This window comes from Phaethon aethereus, assembly GCF_964289735.1.
Source record: "Phaethon aethereus genome assembly, chromosome: 3".
NCBI classification, from domain to species: Eukaryota; Metazoa; Chordata; class Aves; order Phaethontiformes; family Phaethontidae; genus Phaethon; species Phaethon aethereus.
The window spans coordinates 75,374,363-75,399,323 of NC_138576.1; the positions used below are offsets into that span (position 1 = coordinate 75,374,363).

The window sequence follows — 24,961 nt, forward strand, 5'->3', positions numbered from 1 at the left end:
TGCATTTGTGTCAATAACTGTGTGTTGGACTATAAGGGAGTTGTTTGCCTTTACTGTCAACACCTGACCTAGCTCATCTGTATCTTTGACTGAAAAAAAATTAAAAGTATACAATGCTCAACAGGAAGACAAACCCGACCAGTTTTTCTTATTATGTAAATGTAAGGACCTGTTTAAATGCATACACTGTTTAAATATAACAAGCAATGCAAGTAGTAAATGGTAAAAAAGTTTGTCAGTTTTGCTAATAAAGGCTAGTAATAGAACTAGGAGTTGCTTTAAGGCCACTGTGTCTTGTGAATACTCTTTGAAGGCACATGCTAGACTGCAAACTCTTGTTTATTCCAGAGCACTCTTCATGCAGTGTTGGCACTCCGATGCATTTATGCAACAAGCCCAAAGATGGAGTGAGAGAGTCTTTTATAACACTTTAATAACTCAGTAGGAAAACAAACTTCAATGAAGTAACCCCTGAGCAGGTTTCAGTAGTAATGGATTGTGTACTTCAGCAGCTGAATTAAACTTATTTATTAAAAAAAAACAAACCCAAACCAAACTCAAAAATAAACCCATCTGGGAGGTGTCTCACTTAAAATAGTTGGACAGAGCCCACAGAACTAAATGTAGAGGAAAATATTTCTGTCAGCTGCCTCCCGTAAGAGAAAAAAAGGTGACACCCAAGTCCACAAAGTTGCTGTCTCACCCGTTGCTCAGATACACACTGTGTCTTCTGGGGGGGGTAGGCAGTAGCAGCTATCACAGCTGGAATTTACCAGACCCTGAATCCATGAAACAGTACTTGCTGGCAAAAAAAAATTATTTGTCTTGCTCTACTTGGACTTATCTTTAAACTCTGCAACAGCCAAGCTTATCTGGAGTGAAAAAATTAAGAGGAGCACACAGGAGTTCACCAAGCAGAACTAAATACTCTCTGGCAAGGATACAGTGTTACGTCCCTGAGGCACATGGAGCAGCAGAGATCCAATTGGAAAAGGATGTGCTCTATAGCCCTACCTTCAAAACCTTAGCAAGTAAATGTTTCATCAATTTCCAAGCACTTGTATTAGGCTTTTTACCTGTTAAAACCCTGGTGCTGAGTCTTGTACATGTGAGATACAAGGTTTGTCTTCTCCTGAAACACTAGAAATGTTACAGGCTGTACTGTAGATCTTGTCTCAATTTAAGCTGTATCTATGAATATATCATGGGTTACCAGTGTCATTCCTGGCCATTGGTAAGACTAATCCAGGTAACTCCATTTACATCTCACAGTAGGCATGCTGTGTTGGCATGTGTTGGCAAAACAGCCAAAGAAATCTCCATCACCAAGCCAAGCAACATTTCCCCTTCCCAACATCTGGTTTAATTAGCAGAGATGAAACATCTCTTTACCTTCCAGGGGCATCTCCCTTTTCATCAAACCAAACTTCTTCTCCAGAAACACCGATGAATGAGGATTTGAGGAGGAACTCCAAGAGCTTGCTTCCATCAATTGGCTTCATAGCGTCACACAGCCCAACATGTCCAGGGCAAAGGGAATGATGCATATTTTGGAGCCCATGAGCCATAGCATATATAGCATTGATGACAAATCCCATTTTACTGTCCTGCACATAGTTTTCTTCTAGGGTCTCATTGCCTGCAATAGTAAGAAAAAAACGTTATAAACAAAGATGAAATAACATGAACATATGAAAAAGTGGTGAGAGATAAGAAGGGGTTTTCTTATTTCTGTTATAAAGATTTAGAAGCATAAACAAGGTGCCAGCCATGGATTTTAATTAAATTAAAAACAAAACTTATTTTTTCAGAAATCTTTAATTAATTGAAAATTAAATGCCTCATGAGAAAGCACCAGTTTAATCAAAATGACAGCTTTAATTTGGTTTTTTTGGAATATTTGCTTGTCATTCCCTAGTGTTATTTATGCTATGAATGGTTAAAAAGCCCAGCATCACAATATGCATTTCAGCTAGAACAACTTTAAAAAGCAATTTGCTTGTAAATTTGACTTTTTGTCACATTTGAAGATTTTATTTTAAGATCTCATGTTTTTGAGGGCAAAGATAGCAATGTCCCTTTCAGTGTTAATAAGCAAACAGTCTACATCAGCATCACTTCTCTAGTTATCAGAACTAGTCGTTTTAGCTACAAGTAGTAGTAGACATGCCAATTTGGGATTGCTACAGAAAGTCAAATAAAGTTCACAACACTAAAAGACTTTTTATGTAACTGCAGCATGAGCAGACATTGAAGTCTCCCTCAGTTGATCAGAAACAATGCGGCAGTGAAGGTTTTCCCCACACGTAGGTTTTAGCTCTGATCTGCTGATGTGCAGGCGCTGCCAGAGGGTACCATCTGTGGTTACATTTCACGTCAGCCCCCGCTGGGTCCTGGGCCGTTCCCCCGCTCCTCCTCACGGGCTGCTGAAGGCTGTCAGCACCGACCCCGAGTCACGGCGGACCTGTGCGGCAGTGGTCCTGAAGGAGCTGGAAGTAAGAAACCTCCTTGTTTTGTTTCCTTCCCCCTGAGTCATTCTATCGCAATCTGCTCCAAACTGCAAGATGGTTTTATCTGTAGACCTCCCACGTCGCTCAGTGTTTAACAGGCATTCGGAATCCAGTCTCTGTTACTTTGTCTAAGCAACACCTTGTCTATGCTTGGGAAGTAGGATGTGTGAGAGACTAGCTGTTAACTGACAGGTTGGAGAAGGTAGTTGTCACTTTAATATGAAGAAAAGAGGAAAATCTACAAGTTCACGGAGACCTTCAAGTTAAAAAACAGCTTCTTCCCCTAATGTAGATATGGTATGGTTTTCAAATCAAGTAATGATTACATTTATCCTTGGAAAAGGCTCTGATTTGGTAGGTATTCTCAGCTTTTTTGCCCTACAACTCAGAAAGGTCAACTGATGATTCATGAAGATAGCAGAGATCCCAAAGGCAGGGATGTCTAGGTTTCTTTCTCTGGGTCTCGCTCGCACAGGACATTCATTGCAACTGGGTGGGAGAGTCTTGCTTCAGTAACTATTTTCCAGATGAGTTGAACATAGCAAGCAGTTGTGATGGTGAATTAAAAAAGCTTTGTGAAAATAGCATAATCTGACTGAATGAGTTCATGTGCTCCTCTCAGTGACATACATTCACCACCAGCACCACCAAGCAAGGAGCAGCTGGAGAAGTATTTCCCAGAGGCAACATTTCTGCCACTTTCTTTGCAGGAGAACGTTCATAGCTCCCGTTCAAATGGCATGAAACCAATGCCATTCAGATCCATGTTCAGAAGCACAGAAAGAATAGAAACCTTGTATATGACAGAATATTTACACAGGGAAGCAAAGAGTATGCTGCTACATGTACCCTCACTTACGTACTGCATATAATACGCACGGCATGGTCTAGACATCTGTGGCCTGAACATGTTAATGTGCAGCCTAAATATGCTGTCTCTAAGTGTGTTTTATCTGCTGATTAGTGCCTGAGGATTAACACACTGTGAATTTATCACTGATTCTGCTTTCTTGTAGATACAAGATGAATGTGTTCTCCATCCCTATGTGAAAGAGAGGCAGAAAGCCCCTGAGCTCAGCGCGGCAGTCCTCTCTTTCTTGCGAAGCTTCTAGGCAGCAAGTCGCAGAAGAGATCACAAAATGACTGACAGGTCACAGCACTCACTATCGACTGTTTTTTACCTGAGAGCTTGTCTCAGATACCTCCTCAATTAGTTATTAAAAAAAAGGAACATAAATATGAGTGATACTTGCTGGAGATAGCGATAGTATCCATATGCGTTTCCTGAGGCAAGTATTCACGTGGTTGCCGGAGACAGAAAACTAAATGTAACAGAACTTGCCAATGTTGTATAAAGAGGCCATTTCCTTCAAGTATGTATTACCTCAGCAAAGCATGCGTTTGGTTTCTCATATTTCAATATAATATGCATACCTCCAAAGAGAATAAATATTTGATGGTGGGAGGATTTGCTTTTGACTAATTAGGAGTGAACATCTAGCTTACGTTGAGGCTGCCGGCATATAGTCCCATACTGCAGAGGTGACTGCCTTAACATCACCTATAGAAATAATTATACTGTAGTGGAAAGCAACATGTGAAGCATCATATGGCAATGAATTGTCTACAGATCAGCAATATAAACATCCCTATATGTAAATAAGACATTTTCCAGTAAATCCAGGGTGAAAAGTCATGCTTTACCTAAACTTAACTTCCTGCAGTCAAAATCTATCTTATTTCATTTTCATCATTATAAGTTATCAATATGCTTATGCATTTCAGCTTGTAAAAATTTACTTATGACAGTCAGTAAGAAATGTGTGTTTTTTTTAAAACAAAAGAAATCATGGAATTATGTTCAGCCAGAGACAAAACAGAGGCAATCAATGGTCAATTAAGTTTTCATAAGACAGCTTTTCAATAAATGCAAGAACTGTATTATGTTCGTTACGGGGCTTCTCTGTAAAGTTGTATTTTTCCTCAGTAGGTTTTTGAAATGTAACAAAGAGCAAATCAGAACTCTGGAATGTGAAACTTTTATTTTTCCTTCCTCTGTCATCTTTTGGAAAAAATGCCAGTGATCTGCAAAGACTTATTTGAGCACTAGGGTTTGTTACCATTAAAAATAGAAAAGTATTTTGTTGCCTTTTTTTAATTTTATTTTAGGGACCTTAGCTTTCACTAAGCAAAGAAAAATTGTAAGCCATGTGAGTACTGGATTAATTGAAGTCACTCAAATTAGGCTGTTACTTTTTTGAATGACCTTGAAGAACTCAGGTATCCTAAATTTCATACTTACTTATTCTTGTATTGGATGCAATGCAAATCTTCCTTTAATAATTTCATTTTAACAGTTCCTCAATAGTTTGTGTCACTTTTTCTTATTACAGTTTTGGTATTAGTCTTTGACTGTCAGTCAGTATTAAGGCTGAAAAAGGAGGAGGGTATGTATTCACATATATACTACTAAAACAAGAAACCAACAACAAAAAAACCCCAAACACCACACTTCGGCTGCACCCAACTGAAGAATGCTCCCAACACTGCTAAAACTAATACCTAAGCAGAGAGGAAAGGAAGAGAGGACAGACCAAAATTTCATGAAACTGTTAGTCTTTCCTTTTACCATAATGTGCCCCATACCTCACTAATATTAGCTTCAGCTAGGTACTTAGAAGGACCGGAATGTAAAGCAACCATGAATTTAGTCTAGTGCCTTTGCTGGGAAGTTGGTGCGGGGCTAACAGTGTTCTCGAGAGCAGAGCAGGTATTCGTGCAAATACCACATGAGAAACTGAAATAAAGAAAAACTATACTATCAATCAGAATTATGGCTAGAAATGAGTTAATTTTCATGCGTAAAGATAGGCAAATTCTATGTTAATATTCAATAAGAAATTATGCACAAAGGATTACTCATTTGCAGTCCTCAGAAAGGCTAGGGCAGGAAGGAATTTGGGATGGAAAGAAATGTAAAAACATTTTGGTTGGGGAATCTGATCAATACCTAGCCAGTTGGTAAATTTTGAACAAACATGCACATTTGATAAAGAACACAGTCTGTTCACAGATGACTCTTGATTAGAATAAAAAGCCAAAATCTGTTGAATAAAATTGTTATAAACAATTTCAACTGAAATAGGGAGATAGTTTTATGTGTTGCTACTAACTGTCATCTGCCAAATATTCAAGGTCACATAAAAAGACATTTTGTTGTCTTGGTCCAGTTAACAACTATCATGAGAGCTATCATCTTTTCTGGTGGTCCTGACAGAGGTCTGAAGGTCTCAGAAATTGTATATACTGCATTCTTTATTTGTAGTGGTCCTTCCTGAGATTGGCAGGCTTTGTGGGCAGGCCATATGAGATTTTAATTTTGTTGAGAGTTACAACATGGTGATGGTTACGTTCAATATGAATACTCATTTAAGCAAAAAAAATATTCTGGAAGCATAGCTGGAGCTAAATTTCACTGAGAAGATGAAATAAAAGGAAGACTTCCGTACTTGTGCTCGTGTGTAACAACTTGGCACAAAGCCGTGCCGAAGAGTAAAGAGGGCTCCCCCCACAAAATGCCAAGCGGCAAGGCAGGGGTTACACCGTGAACTGGTAGAGCAGCACCCAGGCTCGCAGCAAATGTCCATACACATTGGGGAAATCGTAGAGGCAGATCTCTTATGCTCTCTTTCACGCCCAGCGTATACCGTCTCAACCACAGGCTGGTCAGACACTGGAACAGGCTTCCCAGAGAAGTGGCCGATGCCCCAAGCCTTTTCCAGTGTCTAAGAGGCATTTGGACAATGCCCTTAATAACATGGTTTAACTTTTGGTCAGCCCTGAAGTGTTCAGACAGTTGGATCTTCCAACTGAACTGAATTTAAAAGAAAAAAAAACAAAACAATCCCCAACAACTGAGCAAACAATGGAAGTCACATATCTTGCAGTGTCTCTTGTTAGAGAACACCTGATAAACTTTGACCAGAACAAATTTGTCTCATGGCATCTTGCAAGGAGCGGGGCAGAAGGCCAACATGCAGAATGGATCAGTCATTTCCAATCTGAGTCTCTAAAGGTTGTTTTGCTAAAGATTATTTTGGCAACTAAATGACACATGAAAGGTGATGAACAGACTTAGCTTACTGTGACTTCAGTGGAATTTTAGGATATTTGGCTTCTTAGAAAAATTAGAGCACTTTTATTTGGATGATTTTATCTTTGGACACATAATAAAGAAAATGCAATCAAATCTGCATTTCTGTTTTGTCACCAATTCCTTGAAATTTTTTTTTTTCATTTTATTTAATAATAGCTCATTTATTTATTTAGTAGTAGCTAAATTTGTTTAGTAATAGCTAATGTATAGCCATGCTAAACTAAGATACTATGAAATAATTTTTGCAAAGGGTTTCATTTGTTTAAACTCATTTGCAGTTATTGATTCAGATATTTTACAAATATTGCCAGTTCACTCCCTCTTACATTCTATTTATAACATCTCTTACATTATACAACAACAAAGATAACAGAATTATTTAACAAATTTCACTTTAAGGCACTGAAAAATGAATATCACAAATTATAATGTCTCTAAACATAATTAGTATAACAATGGTGTGTTCAAAAGCTGTGCAGTAGCTGGCTTTTTCTTTTCATATCACATTCTTAATAACAATTGCATTCTGATCATTAATATTGTATGGCTTGTCCTGGTTTCAGCTGGGATAGAGTTAACTTTCTTTATAGAAGCTGGTATGAGACTATGTTTTGGATTTGGGATGAGAAAATGTTGATAATGTACTGGTGTTTTGGGTTGTTGCTCAGCAGTCAAGGACAGTCCAGCTTCTCGTGCTGGCCTGCCCGCGAGCAGGCTGGGGGTGCACGGAGACCGGGGAAGGGACACAGCCAGGACAGCTGGCCCAGGCTGGCCAAAGGGATATTCCCTACCATACGACATCCTGCTCAGTAGATAAAGCTGGGATGAAGAAGAAGGAAGGGGTGGAGGGACGTTTGGAGTGATGGCGTCTGTCTTCCCAAGAACCCATTACGTGTGATGCAGCCCGGCTTCCCTGGAGATGGCTGAACACCTGCCTGCCCATGGGGAGTGGTGAATGAATTCCTTGTTTTGCTCTGCTTGCATGCACAGCTTTTGCTTTCCCTATTAAACTCTCTTTATCTCAATGCATGAGTTTTTTCACTTTTACTCTTCCAATTCTCTCCCCCATCCCACCGTGGGGGCAGTGAGCAAGTGGTCGCGTGGGGCTTAGTTGCTTGCTGGGGCTAAATCACGGCAGGCTGAGTGAAATCCTGACCTCATGATGGTATAAAGAGGACTGTTGTTCACACCACTGCACTCATGTCCACATGTAAGTCACAGGCAGCAAGTCAGAATTGTAAAAGTAAGTCAGTCATTCTATATGAAAACATCCAAATGCCCATCTCTTTCAGCCCACAATCAAATACACAGCTAGAAGAATTTCTGAAGTTGTGTTTTCAGAAGTAACTGCCTCTTTTCCAGGTAATTCCAGGTGTAGCTGACTGCCTTTGAGCGAAAGGCCAGGAAATGTTAGCTGGTAACTAGAACAAGCCATTGTGGATCAGAGCTGTAAGGCTTCACTTGTTGTGGGCTGTCTCAATGCCCTTGCTGCCTCTAGGTGCAAGCTAATGTGACTGCAAAAAATTTGTGGAAAAATTATTTTTTTGGGGTGTGTTTTACCAAGACAAAAGAGGGTCAGAAAAAAGAGGCTTTGTTTCAATCCCAGTTAAAAAACTATTTGTAATTTTCCTGAGACAGAATGATAGGCTGAAAAATTTGTCACAGACCATAATAAATGCTTCATTCAAGCTACAACAAATAATTCCATCATGGTAAATTATTGTTTCTTGTATGGTTTCTCTTCCTGGGAAACCAGTTATTATACTGTTTTCAAACAAAAGCTGACCATATGTGTAATGGTTACCCCTTCACTTCCTACTTTGTTGTCTGCATCTTCGCAGCAGGGTGGCAAGTTCAAGAGGCAGCTAAGTACACTGGAAGAGATGAGAGATATGACATATAGGGAGGTGGTAGAAGAACTATCAAAAAGACACAAGATAAAACAGGTAACTCAATTCCCATTGTATGTGAACTATTGGTTTGACCAGATGAAGTTCCACTACTTGTCAGGTAAGGGTGAGGAAGGATGTATTATTTAAGAAAAGGGATCTTTCCTTAACTGCCTCCTGAGCTTCATGTCACCAGTCTATAGAAAATGATGCAGCACCCTCTATAGAATTGCAAGTTGCTCTGCCCTTTGGCAAGAAGAGGGGAAGCAGAGCTTTCACTGGAGCAGCTAAAAGGAGGGAATATCTTACGATATGCAGGTTCTACACCAGATTTCAAAACACGCTGATAAACATTTGACATCTTACAGTACTCATGAAGCAATAAATGGAGTTCACAGGGTTGCAGACTTCATTTTCAGGATGTCATTAAATCAGAAAGGTTTTGCTTCCATTCTTCAAATGGTTTTTATTTCCCCAAGCAATGAGATTCAATTCACGCAATTATATTTGATGTATTTTTCTCTGAAAAGCTAAGATACAATTACAGTTACCAGTTGAGATAACCTGCTATTTTCTTTCTGAGCACGGGGGAATGTATGGGTCTCCCAGATACTACTGCTTTGGTACATGTGGTGAACGTTGCCTTTTAATTGGGATTCATGTACTTCTGTTCTTGTATAAAACCACAGAGAGCAGTGAAAGCTCTAATAACTAATTAGTTATTAGTTATGTTAAGAAAGCTCAAACAACTAATGAATCTTCTTCTCATGGAATAAAGTTGATATTGAATTTAAAAGGGTTTGGTCTTTTTTTACTTGCTTTTACCAATATATCTTTCACAGATGTCAACTCAATGGCTAAAGGAAACCAAAACATGAATTCAGCCATCAAGGCACAGCTTCTCCTTCATTTCAGATGTCTCACACCTAAACTTTAGAAGACTAGTCCCCTTTTTAGATATACTATACACAGCCAGTGTCTTTCAGTTTCCTTGTCTGTTTTTGTGAGTATGACAGTTACTCTTCAGTGTTTGAAAAGAAGTGTCTTACTTTTGTTTCTCCCTGTGTGTCAGAAGCAGTGGGGAAAGTTTTTAATTAAATTTACTTACTTGGTTCTCCATATCATGTTATGTAAGCACATTAGGGCTTTAAGAGCTTAGTGTCAAAGACTCCGGAATGAGGCTGGCATACAAAATTACAAGAATACCACAGCGAAACTGAAATATTATGAGGAGAAGAGACTGCTCAAGCTGCTGACTCACTCATTAATCAGATGCAGGGTGAGTCTCAGAGCTGCTAGGCACTGGTCAGGAGAAATGGGACTAAGCAGTGCTGCCAGCACTGCGCCAAGTCTGAACTCACAGGTCCAGCCCATCCACCATGCGACTTGGGAACAAAACAGAATGAAACTGATCTCTAACTGCTCCTCTATTTCCCAGTCTGCAAACTTTGCTTAGCAGACTTGAGAGTCTGAAGCTTGCTTTCCCTCCCTGCCTTTTCTGCTTCTCCCCATGGACATTCAGACTCTCACACAACTACATGACTCCAGGAAAAGCAGATTTAAGACGTAAACACCCAAGTGACAATGCGCATAACTCATGCTCACACTGTGGGAGATGACAAAGCTATGTTCAAATGCACCTGTGCCCAAGAGAGCAGAGAGCTTTCCTCTTACACCTCCTTTCTAGTGACCCAAAGGAGCTAAGCAGGGGATGAGAAGACTGTCGTGTCCCAAAGGCTGGCTGCAGCTTCAAGTGACTGCGAAGACTGGGCATGCCTGATATTTGTATGTGACAGTACTGGGGCAAGCAGGTAGAGCACGTCTGGGTGAGACATTATACATTCACAAACACTCCCAGCTGATGTGCAATGCTGCAGCCCCTCTCTGCCTTTGGAAGAGGGTAGAGGGATGCTGGAGGCCTTTGCAGCAGCTGGCAGTGTGGTTTTGCCAGCACTGCGTCACTGGACTGGGAAGCAGGTGAGCGCAAAACAGGCCTGTGGTGGAGAAAAAGTTCCTTATCCCCTTTCTCTGTAAATCCGAATCAGCTGCTCTGTCTCTTGTGTTGGCTAGCAGTAAAAGAAGGGACTCAAAGGGAAATACAATACACCACTGAAGGGCTAAGCTAACAGTACAGCCATTTGCATGGCAGCCACCCCAGGAGAGGGCTGTCTCTTCCTTCACTAGGCTGTCCCTGGCAAGGTGTAGCTCCGCACCATCACAGGTTTGCAATCTACACCGATTGTCCCCACGCACTTGTAACTCCTATCAGTAAGAGCTGAAAGCAACTGATCACACAACAGAAAAGTTGCAAGAATACATGTCCACAGAAATTATTCATAGCAATAGGAAAAGAGCAGGAAACCAGATAACAAGCAGAAAACTTCTTATCAGAGAACAGGCTGAGAGAGTTGGGGCTGTTCAGTCTGGGGAAGAGAAGGCTCTGGGGAGACCTTCTTGCAGCCTGCCAGTACTTAAAGGGCCTTATAAGAAAGATGGGGACAGACTTTTTAGCAGGGCCTGTAGCAACAGGACAAGGGCTGATGGTTTTAAACTACAAGAGGGTAGATTTTGACTAGATATAAGGAAGACGTTTTTCACAGTGAGGGTGGTGAGACACTGGCCCAGGTTGCCCAGAGAGGTGGTAGATGCCCCATCCCTGGAAACATTCCAGGTCAGGTTGGACGGGGCTCTGAGCGACCTGGTCTAGTTCAAGCTGTCCCTGCTCATTGCAGGGGGGTTGGACTAGATGGCCTTTAAAGGTCCCTTCCAACCCAAACTCTTTTTTGATTCTTCAAAATGCTGGTATTTCTAAGTTAGTTATCCATGATTCAAATGATTCAAACTTTCTCTACCAGTTAATGTATATGGCACATGCTGTTAAATGCAGCTCTGGAGAGATCCACTTATAGCAGATGGCTTGACAGAAGTTCATCACTCATCAGCCTAATAAAGCTTCTATAGGGGATGACATTATGACCTGAAGACTCTGTTTCTTCCCATTGGGCTAAAATTCTTCATAAGGCAATATACTTAAGAAAAAAACTAGGGTTTGTGGCCCTATGAGGATAACTTGCTGAAATTCTTTCTTCTCTAAACAACACTGCAAGCTACAGAAACCTCTTCTGTACATGTCTACTGCTATAAACTGTTAAGGGCTTGGCAGGAAATTTTAACATTGCTTCTCTATGTTCCTAGCTTTTAGTGGAATATTCATGATGAAATAGCTCTGCAGTGAAGACTGTTTTTTAATGAAATAGAAACTGAAGGATATACAGAGTATAGCTTGGTGCAGGGTGAAAAAAACAACCCACTTCAAAACAAAAAGAAGGATCCACACCCATGATATTTGTATGTGTTCTTGCAATGCGATCAGCTGAGAAATACAGTTCACAGAATGTCCACCAGGGAAGCAACATAACCAAAAATTGACAAGAAGATTAAGTTTTTAAGGCTATTGATTACCTCATTTTGGCTATTATCTTAATTCCTGTCCTTTGGAATTAATAGACTGGAAAACAACAGAGGAAAATAACTGTCCCTATTTGAGATAAATCAATTTCAGTATCTTACACTCTGAGGCAAACACAGTTCAGCAGCAATTCAAATGGTTTGAAAAGAAACATGACTTTGCATTTGTGTGCCATCCTTTTCATGGACGTTTTTATGCACGAAACTGGGACTATACTTACACCTGCCATAATGCGCATAAAATTATGAACGTTCATTATTATGCACATTCTAATGAAGATGTTTGGAATTAACTCCATCATGAAGTCAATAAGCTGTAAAGATATTTAACTTACTTGATGATCATTTAAAAAATTAATATTTAGCCCTTCTAGCTTATGGAAATTCACCCCCAAATAAAATACTGTGATCACGTATTGGAACTGACCAGGACTCTGGCATGGAATGACAGTGGCTTATTAGTACCTGCAGTCAAATACCCAAATGTAATATTCAAGGTTTAAAACTAGAAATCAATAAAACTCTGCTTGTGATTCTGAACTTGGGGAATCCATCAAGTCAGAAGCAGTTTAGACTTAAAGAAAATCTACTCTAACTCAGATAGTTAGGACATAACATTAAATTACATGTTCATGCTAGAAGCAGGCAACATAGATGATAATCTGAAGTGATTCAAGTGCCTTTCTTAGAGACAGAGAGTAATTATTTTGAGAGCTTGACAAATAATTATTAAGATTAATTTGTTTTTCTTAAAAGCTGGACTGTGTACAAACTGCCTGCAAAATGACCACAACATATTCTATTTTTTACTTGAAATTATTATTTAACATCTGCAGCAAGACATTATTTCTCAGTTCCTATTTTAATTAGAAATGAATATTTCATCCTATAAACAGGAATAAAATATGCCAGCTGATGTTTTTTTTGTCCTTGATTGAATGGTTTGTACATGTAATCAGCAAAGACACTGATTTCAAATTCTGATATAACATTTGAAATCCATCTTATTATTTCATTAGCTGACTAAAATTTAATGCTAACAAAGGCATTTGAACAGTCAAGCTCAGCCTTTGCATTTAAAGGTCGTAGGTAATAGCACAGTTATTTTAATGGAAGATTCACAAACAGGGTGAATGGAAAGGAGGGCTCTTGCCCTGTGTGATCCTGGTCAGAGGCCATACTCCTATCTGACATCACAATTTCCAAGTCCCAATTTATTCTTTGACTTTGATTCTTTCCTTTTTTAATTATTTTCTTTTAATTTGTAGCCTTTCTTGGGAATATGACAACAGGGAATTCAATTTGTTGCTCTTACTGTGTGTCCTATAGCTTTTTCTGTTACTCCCAGTTTCAACAACAAACTATCTCTGAGGACCTCTCTCTCTCTTGGACTCCACAGGGTCCCACAAGTGCCCGTGCTCCCAAAGCCTCAGGCGTGATTTTAATGTGACTGGTTATTATCACAGAAACCTTGAATGTGCCTGCTCCTCTTGCTTTCTTTACAGCCTTCCTCCAATGCCATCCTGGATCCTGACCCAGTCTCTCCAAGGACAGGATTCCGCAGAGCCTATTTTCTACATGACCTGAACACCTGTGGAGAAACCATTAAAAAGAAAGACAACCCAACCTTCAGTCTTCCCCTGTCCCTCAGGTAACTATGTAACCTTGCTGCCTTATTTGCACGTTCTGTTAAAGACATATTTAGAACTACTATTCTTAACAGATCTGTTATTTGGAACAAGTCTAGCAGCTAATGAGTTGCTGCTACTCTTACGTGAGGAAGGAATGAACACACTTAAAATCGAATTAATTTACAAATTTAAAGAAATATTTGCATATTTTTCTGTTATTGGCTAGTTTTAATCATAATTTTTACTCTTAATTAAAAAAAAAAAATTGAGTCACATACCCTTACAGATATCCTATTATAACACACAATGATGGAAAAATTAAAAGCACAGGAAATAGGACTGATTAAATTTCAAGTGTCATGCTTTTTGTGTGAAGCCTGAGATTTCATCTGAAAGAAAGAGACAGAACTCAGTTATTGTGCTGCAGCTTTCAGAACGTTAATCACCTTAGATGCTTAAATTAGGAACCTGGATACATATTCAGGCAGCTAATTAATTGACTTGATTAATACCTGAACTTCTCTAGCTGCTGTTGACTTCCATAGGAATTATGGGAGATCAGTACCCTTAAAAATCAGGCCAACTTATCTGGGTCTCAGAGCATGCACTTCAGGAACCTAATTTTGGGCACCTTCATTGGAAAACGCAAGTTCAGAGTTGAAAATAAACAACCTTCATATTAAACATAGAATGTATTACCACTGAATGGGGCAAAGAAGTTAATAGAAAACTAGTCTCAGTGCATGTTAAATATTTGGCACCAGTACAACACACAAAATTATTAGTCAGGGTCTTTAGATCAGAGTGGAAAAATATGATGAAAATCATAAAATACACATATAAATTAACCTATTCTCTCTGGAGATCTGTGCTCCTGTCTGGCATGGAGACAGCAAGTGGAACAAATCACATAAATGGTTCTCTGTCCATTGATCTAGACCTGTAAACATCTAAGTACTAGCTCATGGTGGTCAGTGTATGGGCATGAGATCCCGAGGACTTCAAAGGTATGAGTCAATATCTCAGAACATCAGACCAAGTACTCCCCTCATGGTAGGACACCAGCCTGTGGCTGGCAGACACAGACAAGCTGGCTTAACTGGTCTTTTCCTACTTTAAATTCCAGTGGTTCTGTAGGAGCCTGAAGAAGAGTCATGAAAGCTATCTAATATTTATCACACTTTAAATCAGCATTGATTTAAGACGAGTTTCAGAATTCTTGCATGACCGTGTACCACCCGTCAGCCAAGTACATTGGTTTTCTTTTTCTTTTGTTATTATTCTAGAAGAACAAACCACTTCTTCCTCACTTCTGTTCTTAATGTTAAGGTGGTATTAAGAACACCAGCATTAGCTGCCCGAGTATAAATCAATATGAACATCAATGTATCTCACGTCTGCAGAAATATAGCTCCCTCCAAATTTCTCCTTTGCCAAGTTTACTGTTGGTTTTGCATTTCGGTTTTTTTGTTGGCTTTTGTTGTTTTTTGAGGTTTTTTTTCTTAATAGACCATATCCTCACACAAGAAACCTCCTGTTTCAAGGACTGGCCTCCTGGAACCACATGGTTGCCTGTCTGTGGGGTGGATTTCACATGTGCAACGTGAGTAATCGCAGCACGCCCAGGCTACGCAGCAGCCCCGCAGCCACACGGTTGCTCTCAGAGACTCCACTCACTTCCCACAGTCAAAGGCAGCTGCTGCAGCTGCTCTGGAGCTGAGGAGCAAAGTGGCCTGAGCCACCCTAACCAGTGCCTAGTTGGAGCATGTTATAATTTAAAAGAGCACACTCACAGTTTCTGTTTTAATTTAAGTGTTGTTTTCCAATGATTGTTAGGAGAATCCCAAGAGTCCCATGTAATCCTTGCAATATGCAATACATTAATTGCAAATACATAGGTCACAAAGATTGACTTTATTTTCCCCTTAACTGGACATATGCCCAGAGCTGTGTTCAAGTACAGTATCACAGAAAAGATCCGTTTTAAAATGAAGCTAAGATTAGAAGCTTCTGAATGACATCTGCATGAGGGTAACGCATCAAGCTAGAGCTAGAGCTCTAGCGAGCTAGAGCTAAATAAATCCAAAGATAAAATAAGTGGCCCTAATCTTTTTCACACATTAAATTCAATAGAAAAACAGAAGCAGGATGCTTTCAAATCTGAAAGGATTTCAAAAGCATTCATTTTAACACACCTTTTTTCCTGGGAGTAGCCAGATGTGATAATGCAGAAAAAAAGGGCTATGCAGCCCAGTCAAACCCAAATTACTAAAGTATTTGAGAACTGAAAATGTGCCTTTGTGACGTGACTTCTTAGGTAAAATAAACCTGGAAAAACATGCAGAGTAAACTGGACTTTGCAGAAAGTAGACAGTACACTGCACAGCATGATGTGTAGACCACTACTGCTTTGAAGAGAACAGCCCTGGTTTTCCAACTCCATAGAGGTGAGCCTGAATCCAGAACTAAATTAAAGGTTTGAACTTGCAGATTCCTCTAAAGCTGCTTTCTATTGCACGACTCAAAAATCTGAGCTGAAGGAAACCTTTGGAAATCATCTTGTGCCACCCCTTGCTGTGCAGTGTCCCTTTCCGGCAGAGCCAGCAGCCCAGCCTAGCTGCAGGAGCTGCTTTCACTATTCCTCCCTAGCTCCCACCGCACTAGTAGACTCCTGTGCTCCCCCAGACCTCCCAGTCCGAGTGGGAAAACAGAAGTTAATTCTGGCATCCCTAACCTTTGGAACACACACCTACCATCGGATTATTCTCCTTACAGCTTATTTGGAGTAGGAAAGTTTGTGGTTTGTACGGTTCAAATGTTACTACTCAGGCTCATAATTTATTGTTCTTTACACCACTGCTTGCCCAAAGTCTATGAAGAGGAACTAATTTATTTTAAGAACTGTATTGGCTACTTTTCAGAAAATATCCTTGTGCACAAAAAGGGTATCTCTGGGCTGCAGCCAGACATGTGTGAGTGTGTGGGTTTGCGCCTACACGTTAGCTTCTACTGTATCTCCTTTGCACCTGTATTTATGGGGTAATGCTGCCAGTAATGACAACCTGTAAAATTGCAAGCTGAGTTTACAAAATTTCCACCCACAGGTAAATGAGAAAAGCGAAGATATGATCTAATAAAAGAAGGAGGGCTGACAGAAGGCCGTTGGCCTTATTTTCAGATCAGTTACCTGTATTACTTCATCTATTTTACTTAAGGATTTGGTTAAATGCTTATATCTAGGCTAATAGTTCTGATGTGTGACCTGCACAAACAACTGATTTCTAGGAAAAAATCAATTAATTTTAATTGTGTGCTTTTGTCCTCACCACACTCCTGATACAAGTTCAAAGCAGCTGTGACAGTCTGAGCAGTCAGGCGTGCCCCCATTTGCTCTCCAGGCACAGGAGACAGGAGCCCCGAGGAGGCACAGGGGAGCATGACTCATGTGTCCTGTTCCTTTGCAGCACCATTGGTTTACTTGTGTAATGGAGTAGGAAGATTATCACAAGCCTGCCCAAGGATTGTTTTAATCCTAGAAGTGGAAACTTTGACTGTTAAAACCAATGGAAAATGTAGGTGCAAATATTAGATTCAGAAAACTTCTATCATATCCTGCTGTAATATGTATATGTTCTGCAAACTGTCTTCTATGCTGTTTACAAAGGTATATGTATACTGCTTCTTTCCTTTATTTGATGGCGATCTTACTTTTTCATGGATCCCAAAAGAAGAAAAATATTTATTGTTATTGTATTTTGATTGACAGCCTGGTTTAAAAGGGTTTTTGGAAATATACAATATTAGATAAATGTAGTGGCTTTCTTCCAAACACAGAAATAAGAAGCTAGAAGCAAATAAACAAAAAACTGCCCATAGGTAATGTCTTCTCCAAATAATTCATATGGTTTATCACAGATGAGCACATTATTAATCTTCCTTTTCTTTAAACCTTAAAAATTGTAACCTTGTGTGGGAATTAAATTGATGCTACAGCTCTCCTGTCTTACCTGCTGTAAAAGAATCTTAACTAAAAAGTCTAGTAGCTAGAGTTCTTTCAGACAAGTTATCCCTTGGCTTCATTCTAGGTGCCCATGAAATTGAGATCAGTTTTGATCACTACTGTGGGATGAATCCTAGGATCTCCTGCTTCATACTGAGGATGAAGAGAGTGGCATAGGACTCAGCTCCTTCTCTACCGCAGGGACCTAAATACATAATGGGAACCCAATGCAGGGGTTAGGGAGGGTGAGTCACAGGAGGCATAAGGTACAACACACCTTGAAGATGTCATGTCATGTCAATAGCTTGATTCCTTCTTCAAAAGCTTATGAATGTATCTTATATACTGTTCAGGTGATTTACAAGCAGTGACTCACCTGGCAGCATGTGCATTCAGGCTGTTGTCTTATTATTAACTTTTTTGACATATTGTAGTGAAAGTAGCTCCTGCTGTAGGTATTTCTGGGGGTGCAAAGTCTCATGGGACATATGCTCCATGGGGGAGCCTTGCAGATGTTGAGATTAAAGGAGTCCTCAGAGAAGCACCTACAAGCACCTTTGACACAGCAGAATGAGCCCTAATAATGTCTACTGCATCTAATTTGTCCGACTCACAACATAACCTGAAACACTCTGAAAAACACTCAGATTAATTCTCACTGGAAATGCATTCATTCTTAAAGCAAAATGTAGAAAAAAGCAAATACACATCTTGGAGTCCTCTGTCCACTGATACTAGAAAATGAGGGCCACATGTTATCTCATATAAATTCATCAAAACTAAGATAGGTCTTGAGAAAATAATCCTTGGTTAAGAGAAACTCTGAACTACGTTACTGGTGGACTGGATACAATCTGAAAAATGCATTAGCCAAGTACAGAATTGTCTGAGGATGGGAATAGGTCAGCCATCACTCTTCCATCTTCCTATCTGGTGCAATAAGTGCAATCAAGGAGAACTTCACAGACAAATACAGGAAAACAAATATCACGACAGGTATGAGTAGAGGCTCTGTAGGTCTTTTAAAAAGACATTATTATCCTATGTCAGGAAAAAACCCAACCTTACTAAAACTGTAAGGACCCTTTCTATGTCTAGATGAGATAAAACCAGTTACTTTTTAATGAGTGGGTGATAAGGGTGACAAACACTTAGGGATGGTTTCAGAGAAAATCTTAACTAGAGGCAAACAACTCAAGCTGGCTCCAGAAGCACTTGTTGAAATAATTTGATTTAGTAGCTTGGGTGTGATGTTCCACAGACATAACTATACTACTCCTGGACTTGAACTAGTTTGTTCATGTAACACTGCACCGCTCTGCGCAGGTTGTTCTGTGGGTCTCTAATATCTAAACGACCTCTGCACCATGCTCATCTCTTTCAGACTACAGCTATACCAAGCAAAGTGGATGATTCAAGGTCTTTACAGTGACAAAATAATCTATATTCCCTGCAATTTTTGTCTCAAGAAGTACAAGTCTGCATTATTCATACCAAAGCATAAATGCCTTTTCTGGAATATTTAGTCTTTGCTGCTATCATTAATATGTTCAGCCTATGATTTGACATGATGTCAAGATTTATGGTGGACATCCAGAACTACCTCGTTGTGATCAAAGCTTATATCCTCTTCCTGTGCGAGTCTGCTGATGCAGAAAGAAGATGGGAAAAGGCAGAACTTCTTAGGACCAAATTTGACACAAGAATATGGTGCCCATACAGTTCTTTGGCAGGAATGAAGGCAAGCAGCATCGTGAGTTGTACTGATAGTGTCGCCAGTGAGTGCAGCATGTGATTACCTCCTCACTACCACTACTCCTCACTGTCCACTCATCAGGCTGCATCTAGAATACTGCATACAGTTTGCGAACCCCGAATAAAGAAATACATTGATAACCTAGAGCACATCTAGCAGAGGGACATTAAGATGATTGGGAGCTGCAGTCCTTGCCCTTCGAGGACAGGCTGAAGGACTTGGGCCTGTTCAGCCTGGAGAAGAGATGGCTGCAGGGGAACTTTAAAACAGGCCCTCATACCTACTGGGTAGTTATCAAGAAGAGAAAGACAGGTTCTTCATGGTGAAGTACGGTGGGAGCATAAGAGACAACGGGCATAAATTTGAACAAGAGAGGTTCAGACTGGATATGAGGCAAAACTTTTTCATGTTCAAGCAGTAGAACAGGTTGCCCAGAGAGGATCTGCCACCTTCATCCTTGGAGGTTTTCAAGACCCCAGTGAATAAAGCCTTGAGCAACCTCATAGCTTACCCTGCTTTGAGCAGGGAGTTGGACTACAGTCTTCCTGAGCTACATTTCCAGACTGAGTGCTTCTGTGATCTGTGACTCTGGCTGTGCTCAGACTGATTGTTTGTATTTCTCTTGGACTGAGACAGGAATTAGCAGACAAAGCAGTCCTTATGGAATGACCAAGGTATGAGTAAGCATCCTACAGGGAACTTAGACTGTGACCTCATTTGGAACAAAAAAAAAAAATCTACATTTCTTGTTCTTGTCTGTCACAAATAGTTTCACTGACAAATAATCCTTCTCCTCAAAGACCAATTGAATCAATGAATGAATCATGAATTGCCCACTTCATTCCACTTTGCTCTGTTGAAAATGTCTGTGTTGATTGCCTGCCAATGTATTTTGTTGTCCCAGCAGATGAACTGCTGTAAACATAATCTGATGTTTGCATCAGTTCCATAACCAATTTCATAACAGTCTCTTGTGGTGCAGAGGAGTACTCATCCCATCCCCTTTACATGAACTATAGCTGTTGTATTATCTGCCAGGAGGTCAATAAGGCATTCTGTAAATGAGCAGTTAGACCTCCATACAACTGTTTGCACTGCACTGAGTTTTGCACCATTTCTGCGTGAGCATGACTTGCATTTAATACTGGCCTATGTGGGGTCACCAAGTCCAACAGAGAAATATTTGTCACTGTAGTTTTGTGGGGAGAAAAACACTTCCATTCAGGCTATTTCTATCAGATCAGGGAGGAGAAAATATCTTACAGCACTGTTGGAAGGGTATCTGAACTTTGTTGCCTGACATACACATTCTATCATCTAACCTTGCTTTCAGTGTACAATCTCTGTACAATCTCCAAAATGTGCAAAAGGCTGAGTTGTCCGATGAACTGTAACTGTTGCTTGGGGCAGCGCCTGAGGTTGTGTGCTAAAGGACTTAATGTCAGATCCATCCATTCTTAGTATCTCAAATTCAGAAACATCTTTTTTTCTGTTAGTGTTAAAATGGTCTGCTCTGTTCTGACTTTTCATCTGAAGTGCATGATGAATGGAGTGAAATTCTGAACCTTGTGATGAGTCAGGAGTCCATGCACAGAGTTGCAGGACATGCTTTGTTTCCTAAAGAATATAGCTACTACATGGAAAACATTAAAAGCACCTTAGGGACATGTAAAATTTAAGAAGAAGAATTCTGTACTGGAAGTGGGTTTGGCCTGCTAGATATCAAGAAAACTACAGGATAGTGGTCATATACAAATATCTCTTTTCTACTGTGGTGGGTTGACCTTGGCTGGCAGGCGCCCACCAAGCCACTCTCGCTCCTCCTCAGCAGGACAGGGGGAGAAAACAGAATGAAAAACTTATGGGTCCTTTATCTTATACAGACAGTTTAAGAAAGAAAAGCAAGGGCCATGCATGGAAGCAAAGATGAAGATTTGTTCTCTACCTCCATCAGTAAGCGATGTCCAGTCACTTCCTAGGAAGTAGAGCCTCAGTATGTGGAGGTTGCTTCAGAAAACAAATGCCTTAATAATGAATCCCCCCCCTCCTCCCTTTCTCTTAGCTTTTATTGCTGAGCACGACATCATATGGGAGGGAAACTTCGGTCAGTTTGGGTCAGCTGTCCTGGCTATGTCCCTTCCCAACCTCTTGCCCACTCCCAGCCTACTGGCCTTTGAAGGGGATGTGGAGGGGTGAAGAGACAGCCTCAGTGCTGTGCAAGCACTGCTCAGCATTGGTCAAAACACTGGTGTGTTATCAAAACCTTTCTAACTACAGCTACAAAGCACGGCACTGAGGGCTGCTATGGGGAAAGTTAACTTCATCCCAGCCAGATCCAATACATCTATGTATAAAAAAATTTCTAGACTTGAATCCTATTGTGTTGAGGAAGAGTATCTCCTATAGCAGAGAGAGAGAGAAAGGGGGGGGGGTAAAAAGAGAGGGATAGGGAGAGAGGCATTCCCTTGTGAGAGGCATTTGGCTACAACATTAGCAAAGAATGAGTCAAAAATAGCTCCCACTCATTTGGCTGCCACCCAGTGGGAAAAGTAAGTTGTTTAATTTTTGCGAGAAGGGATGATTCAAAAGAACAGTCACTGCAAAACTCTTAATGATAATCTTTTCTTCCCAAGAATTTGTGCTACTACCATATAGTCCTAGTAGATCCAGATAAGCTATTCTGAAATCGTGGCTAATTGTTAGGCATCCCACAGACTTCACAGTGTGGAAGGAACTTGGACTTGTTTCCTTCCAATAGTGCTTAGACCAGATAAACCTTTTTCCCCAAAAATACACATGTACATTCAGAGCTCAGTGTAACATGAGAATTCCTGAAGGACAACATCAGTCTTCTCAGGGACTGAACGAAGAAATTGAAGTAGTAATTCCTGTCATCAGAGAAGGGGGATTTCTAGGAACTGGCTTTCCCTTGCTTCCTAGAGAGCCTGCAATCCTGAGCTAGTGCAGACTCAACAGTAACAGGGTGTGAGAAATTGCAAATGCAGCAGCTGTAATTGCTTGAGGAGAAGTCCTTGCCTATCCATGAATGCTAAAAATTGAACTTCACATTTCAGTGGCAGTTCTGAATAAATCACTCAATAAAGTGATTAGGTTGTGCATGAGCAAATTACACTGGGCAGGCAGTAATTGAAGTTTCTCAAATACAAACTTTGTAATTAATCTCCTTTTCAAAACGGGTAAGTCCAAGGATTTTGAATCTTTTTTAGTAAGGTAGAGAACAAAACTCCCTTTTCTTTTTTTGTTTCTAATTGCTCCTAGGCAAACCACTGCTGAGTAAGTACAAATACACAATGATCCCCTAAATATCACAAATATTTTTGTTCTTCGTTTTCTTTTTCATCAGATAGTTTCCTGAGATGTTAAGTCTCCAGACATGAGAGATGAACTTGAGCAGTCTACTGCCTTTGAATCAATTTCTGTCCATGCAAAAGTATGGGTGTGCTTTGTTCTCAGAAAGGACTGCCAGTGCACTTCTGGAATACAAAACAGATCAGGACCCAGAGATAGTCACAATGCATAGTAATAATGTAAATGGACTCCTGGGACCACAGGGGACTCAGATTTTTCCATAATGCAAGACCCTATGTACCTTGTTCCAGGAATATTGATGGAATCCTGTGAGGTAAGAGTACTAGAGCTCTTAGATATAATGGAGTTAAGATGCTCAGTACCAGTATTGAATACTGATAATTTTCCCAATGTAATGCAGTAATAGCAGCAGTACTTAAATTTGTAGTACCACAAAGTCGTCAAAACTGTCTTGTCTATTGGTACTTTTAATGGATTTCAAATACTAGTGCTTATTATTTATTGAGCAGCATGGATTCTCTCCTTCAAATTTATGCATGGAGATACTTTGTGAAGGAGGGAAGAGGCAATGCAGACTTCTTTTTTTACAGAGAGCTTGTGAAGAGCCCTGTCTCCAAACCTGTGAGAGGTGAAGAAGGCAGTTTCTTGGCACTGTCATACTAGACCTCCTTGCAGAGAAAGCCTCCACCAGCAAGCTTTGAAGCTATTAGTATTTGGAGTGACATTCTTAACCCTGCAGAAAGGTCAGATAAAGACATGTGTGCAGAAAGCTCTGGTGGTGCCAGACAGTTGCCAGTCAGCTCTGTGCAGTTAAAGAAAAACAAATACAATATTTTATTGCCCCTGGACTTGCTAGGGACATGTAGGTGTCTCGATTCTGTAGGTACGCCAGTATTAGGAATAGGTAGATTGTGGTGCTTCCCTTTGGTGATTTGAGACACTTATGAACTTACCAGTTGTGTGTGATAAGCCTGAGGGTTATCAGTGGTTCACCACCAAATTTAATAGCTGATTGCTTTTCAGCAAAGCCTAAAACATATCATACACTTTGAGGCTTCATGTAAAACCTTATATATTTCAGAGGGGGGAAATACGTTTGAGTGCCTGCATTGTGACTATTAACTGTCAAAGTCTACCCATGTAGGTAGATGTTTCTGTGTTCCACTAGTATTATAAGAATGTAGTGGTTCCTGTCTTTCATACCTGATGCCTTGAGAAGCACAGAACACCAGGGCAGGCATGTAACGGTACCTCTGCAGCACCCTCTCCGATGTCCAGTGGCTTCAACCCTGGGATGTCCTGAGCCAGTTTGGGGTGGTGTGATTTTTTCCCATAAAACAGCCCTTATTGGTTTTCTTCCATGAATTTGTTTAATTGTTTTTGGCTCAAGCACAATTTTAGAGTCTATAGCAACCACTGCCTGAAGACTCATCTACACATTCTGTGCAGAAGTACCCCATATTGGCCATTTTGAACTCACCACCTGGTATTTGCCTTTGATGCAGCAGATGAAGAATGACTATGCTGGTTCAGACTAAGCTGTTTAGCTTCATAGCCAGACTGAGGCTGGATAACAAACTAGTCATATTTATAACAGCTGCTGAGATTTCCTCAGAAATTACACCTTTTTATAGAGTATCAACATGCAATTTATTTATGTGAATAGAACGAACAAAACAATGCAATTTTAAGTTGCTTTTCTTAAGAAAGAAGGCTATGCATTTTCACTGTGCAACCATCATTCAGCCTCCCCTTAGTAATTTCTGCCCTTGTTGGCCTATATTAACTCCTTCATCCAGGCTGAAGCAGTCTCAAAGCCAATTAAATATATATACCATAAATCAAGATTTTGGTAGAGTCCAAAGTTAACAACTCCTTTGAGGAAAAAATATCAGTATAAACTCAATATTTATTTAGCCTGCCTGGCTTGCCATTAGCCCCTCAGCACCCAGATGGACCAGCCTGTCTGCCAGTCAGCACATCAAGTCAGTTTTGAGTCACAGTATTTGGTGATATGTCTCAGCTGTTAAGAGAACTGGGGGGAAACAAAAGGTAATGTGGAAGCTGTTGTTAAGAAGTGTTACTGATGGAGAAGGGAAGAACTAGAAACACCACAGGGCTGTAGCTCAGGGAGCACATGAAAACCAACTGAGATTACTGCTATGATATAGAGGAGGTGGAGACAGAAAGAACAGGACAGAAATCAACGGGAAGCCAGGCT

General features: G+C 40.2%; 1 protein-coding gene across 2 annotated transcripts in view; it reads right to left on the reverse strand.

The window, feature by feature from the left end:
- Positions 1 to 24,961, reverse strand: part of GRM1 (glutamate metabotropic receptor 1) — a gene marked incomplete at its 5' end in the record, with an annotated part of 184,815 nt that overhangs the window by 42,326 nt on the left and 117,528 nt on the right. For both annotated transcript variants that reach the window (XM_081997276.1, XM_081997277.1), the window contains one exon: positions 1,393 to 1,639. In XM_081997276.1, the coding sequence (XP_081853402.1) occupies positions 1,393 to 1,639 (247 nt within the window). The remainder of the gene's footprint in view (positions 1 to 1,392; positions 1,640 to 24,961) is intronic.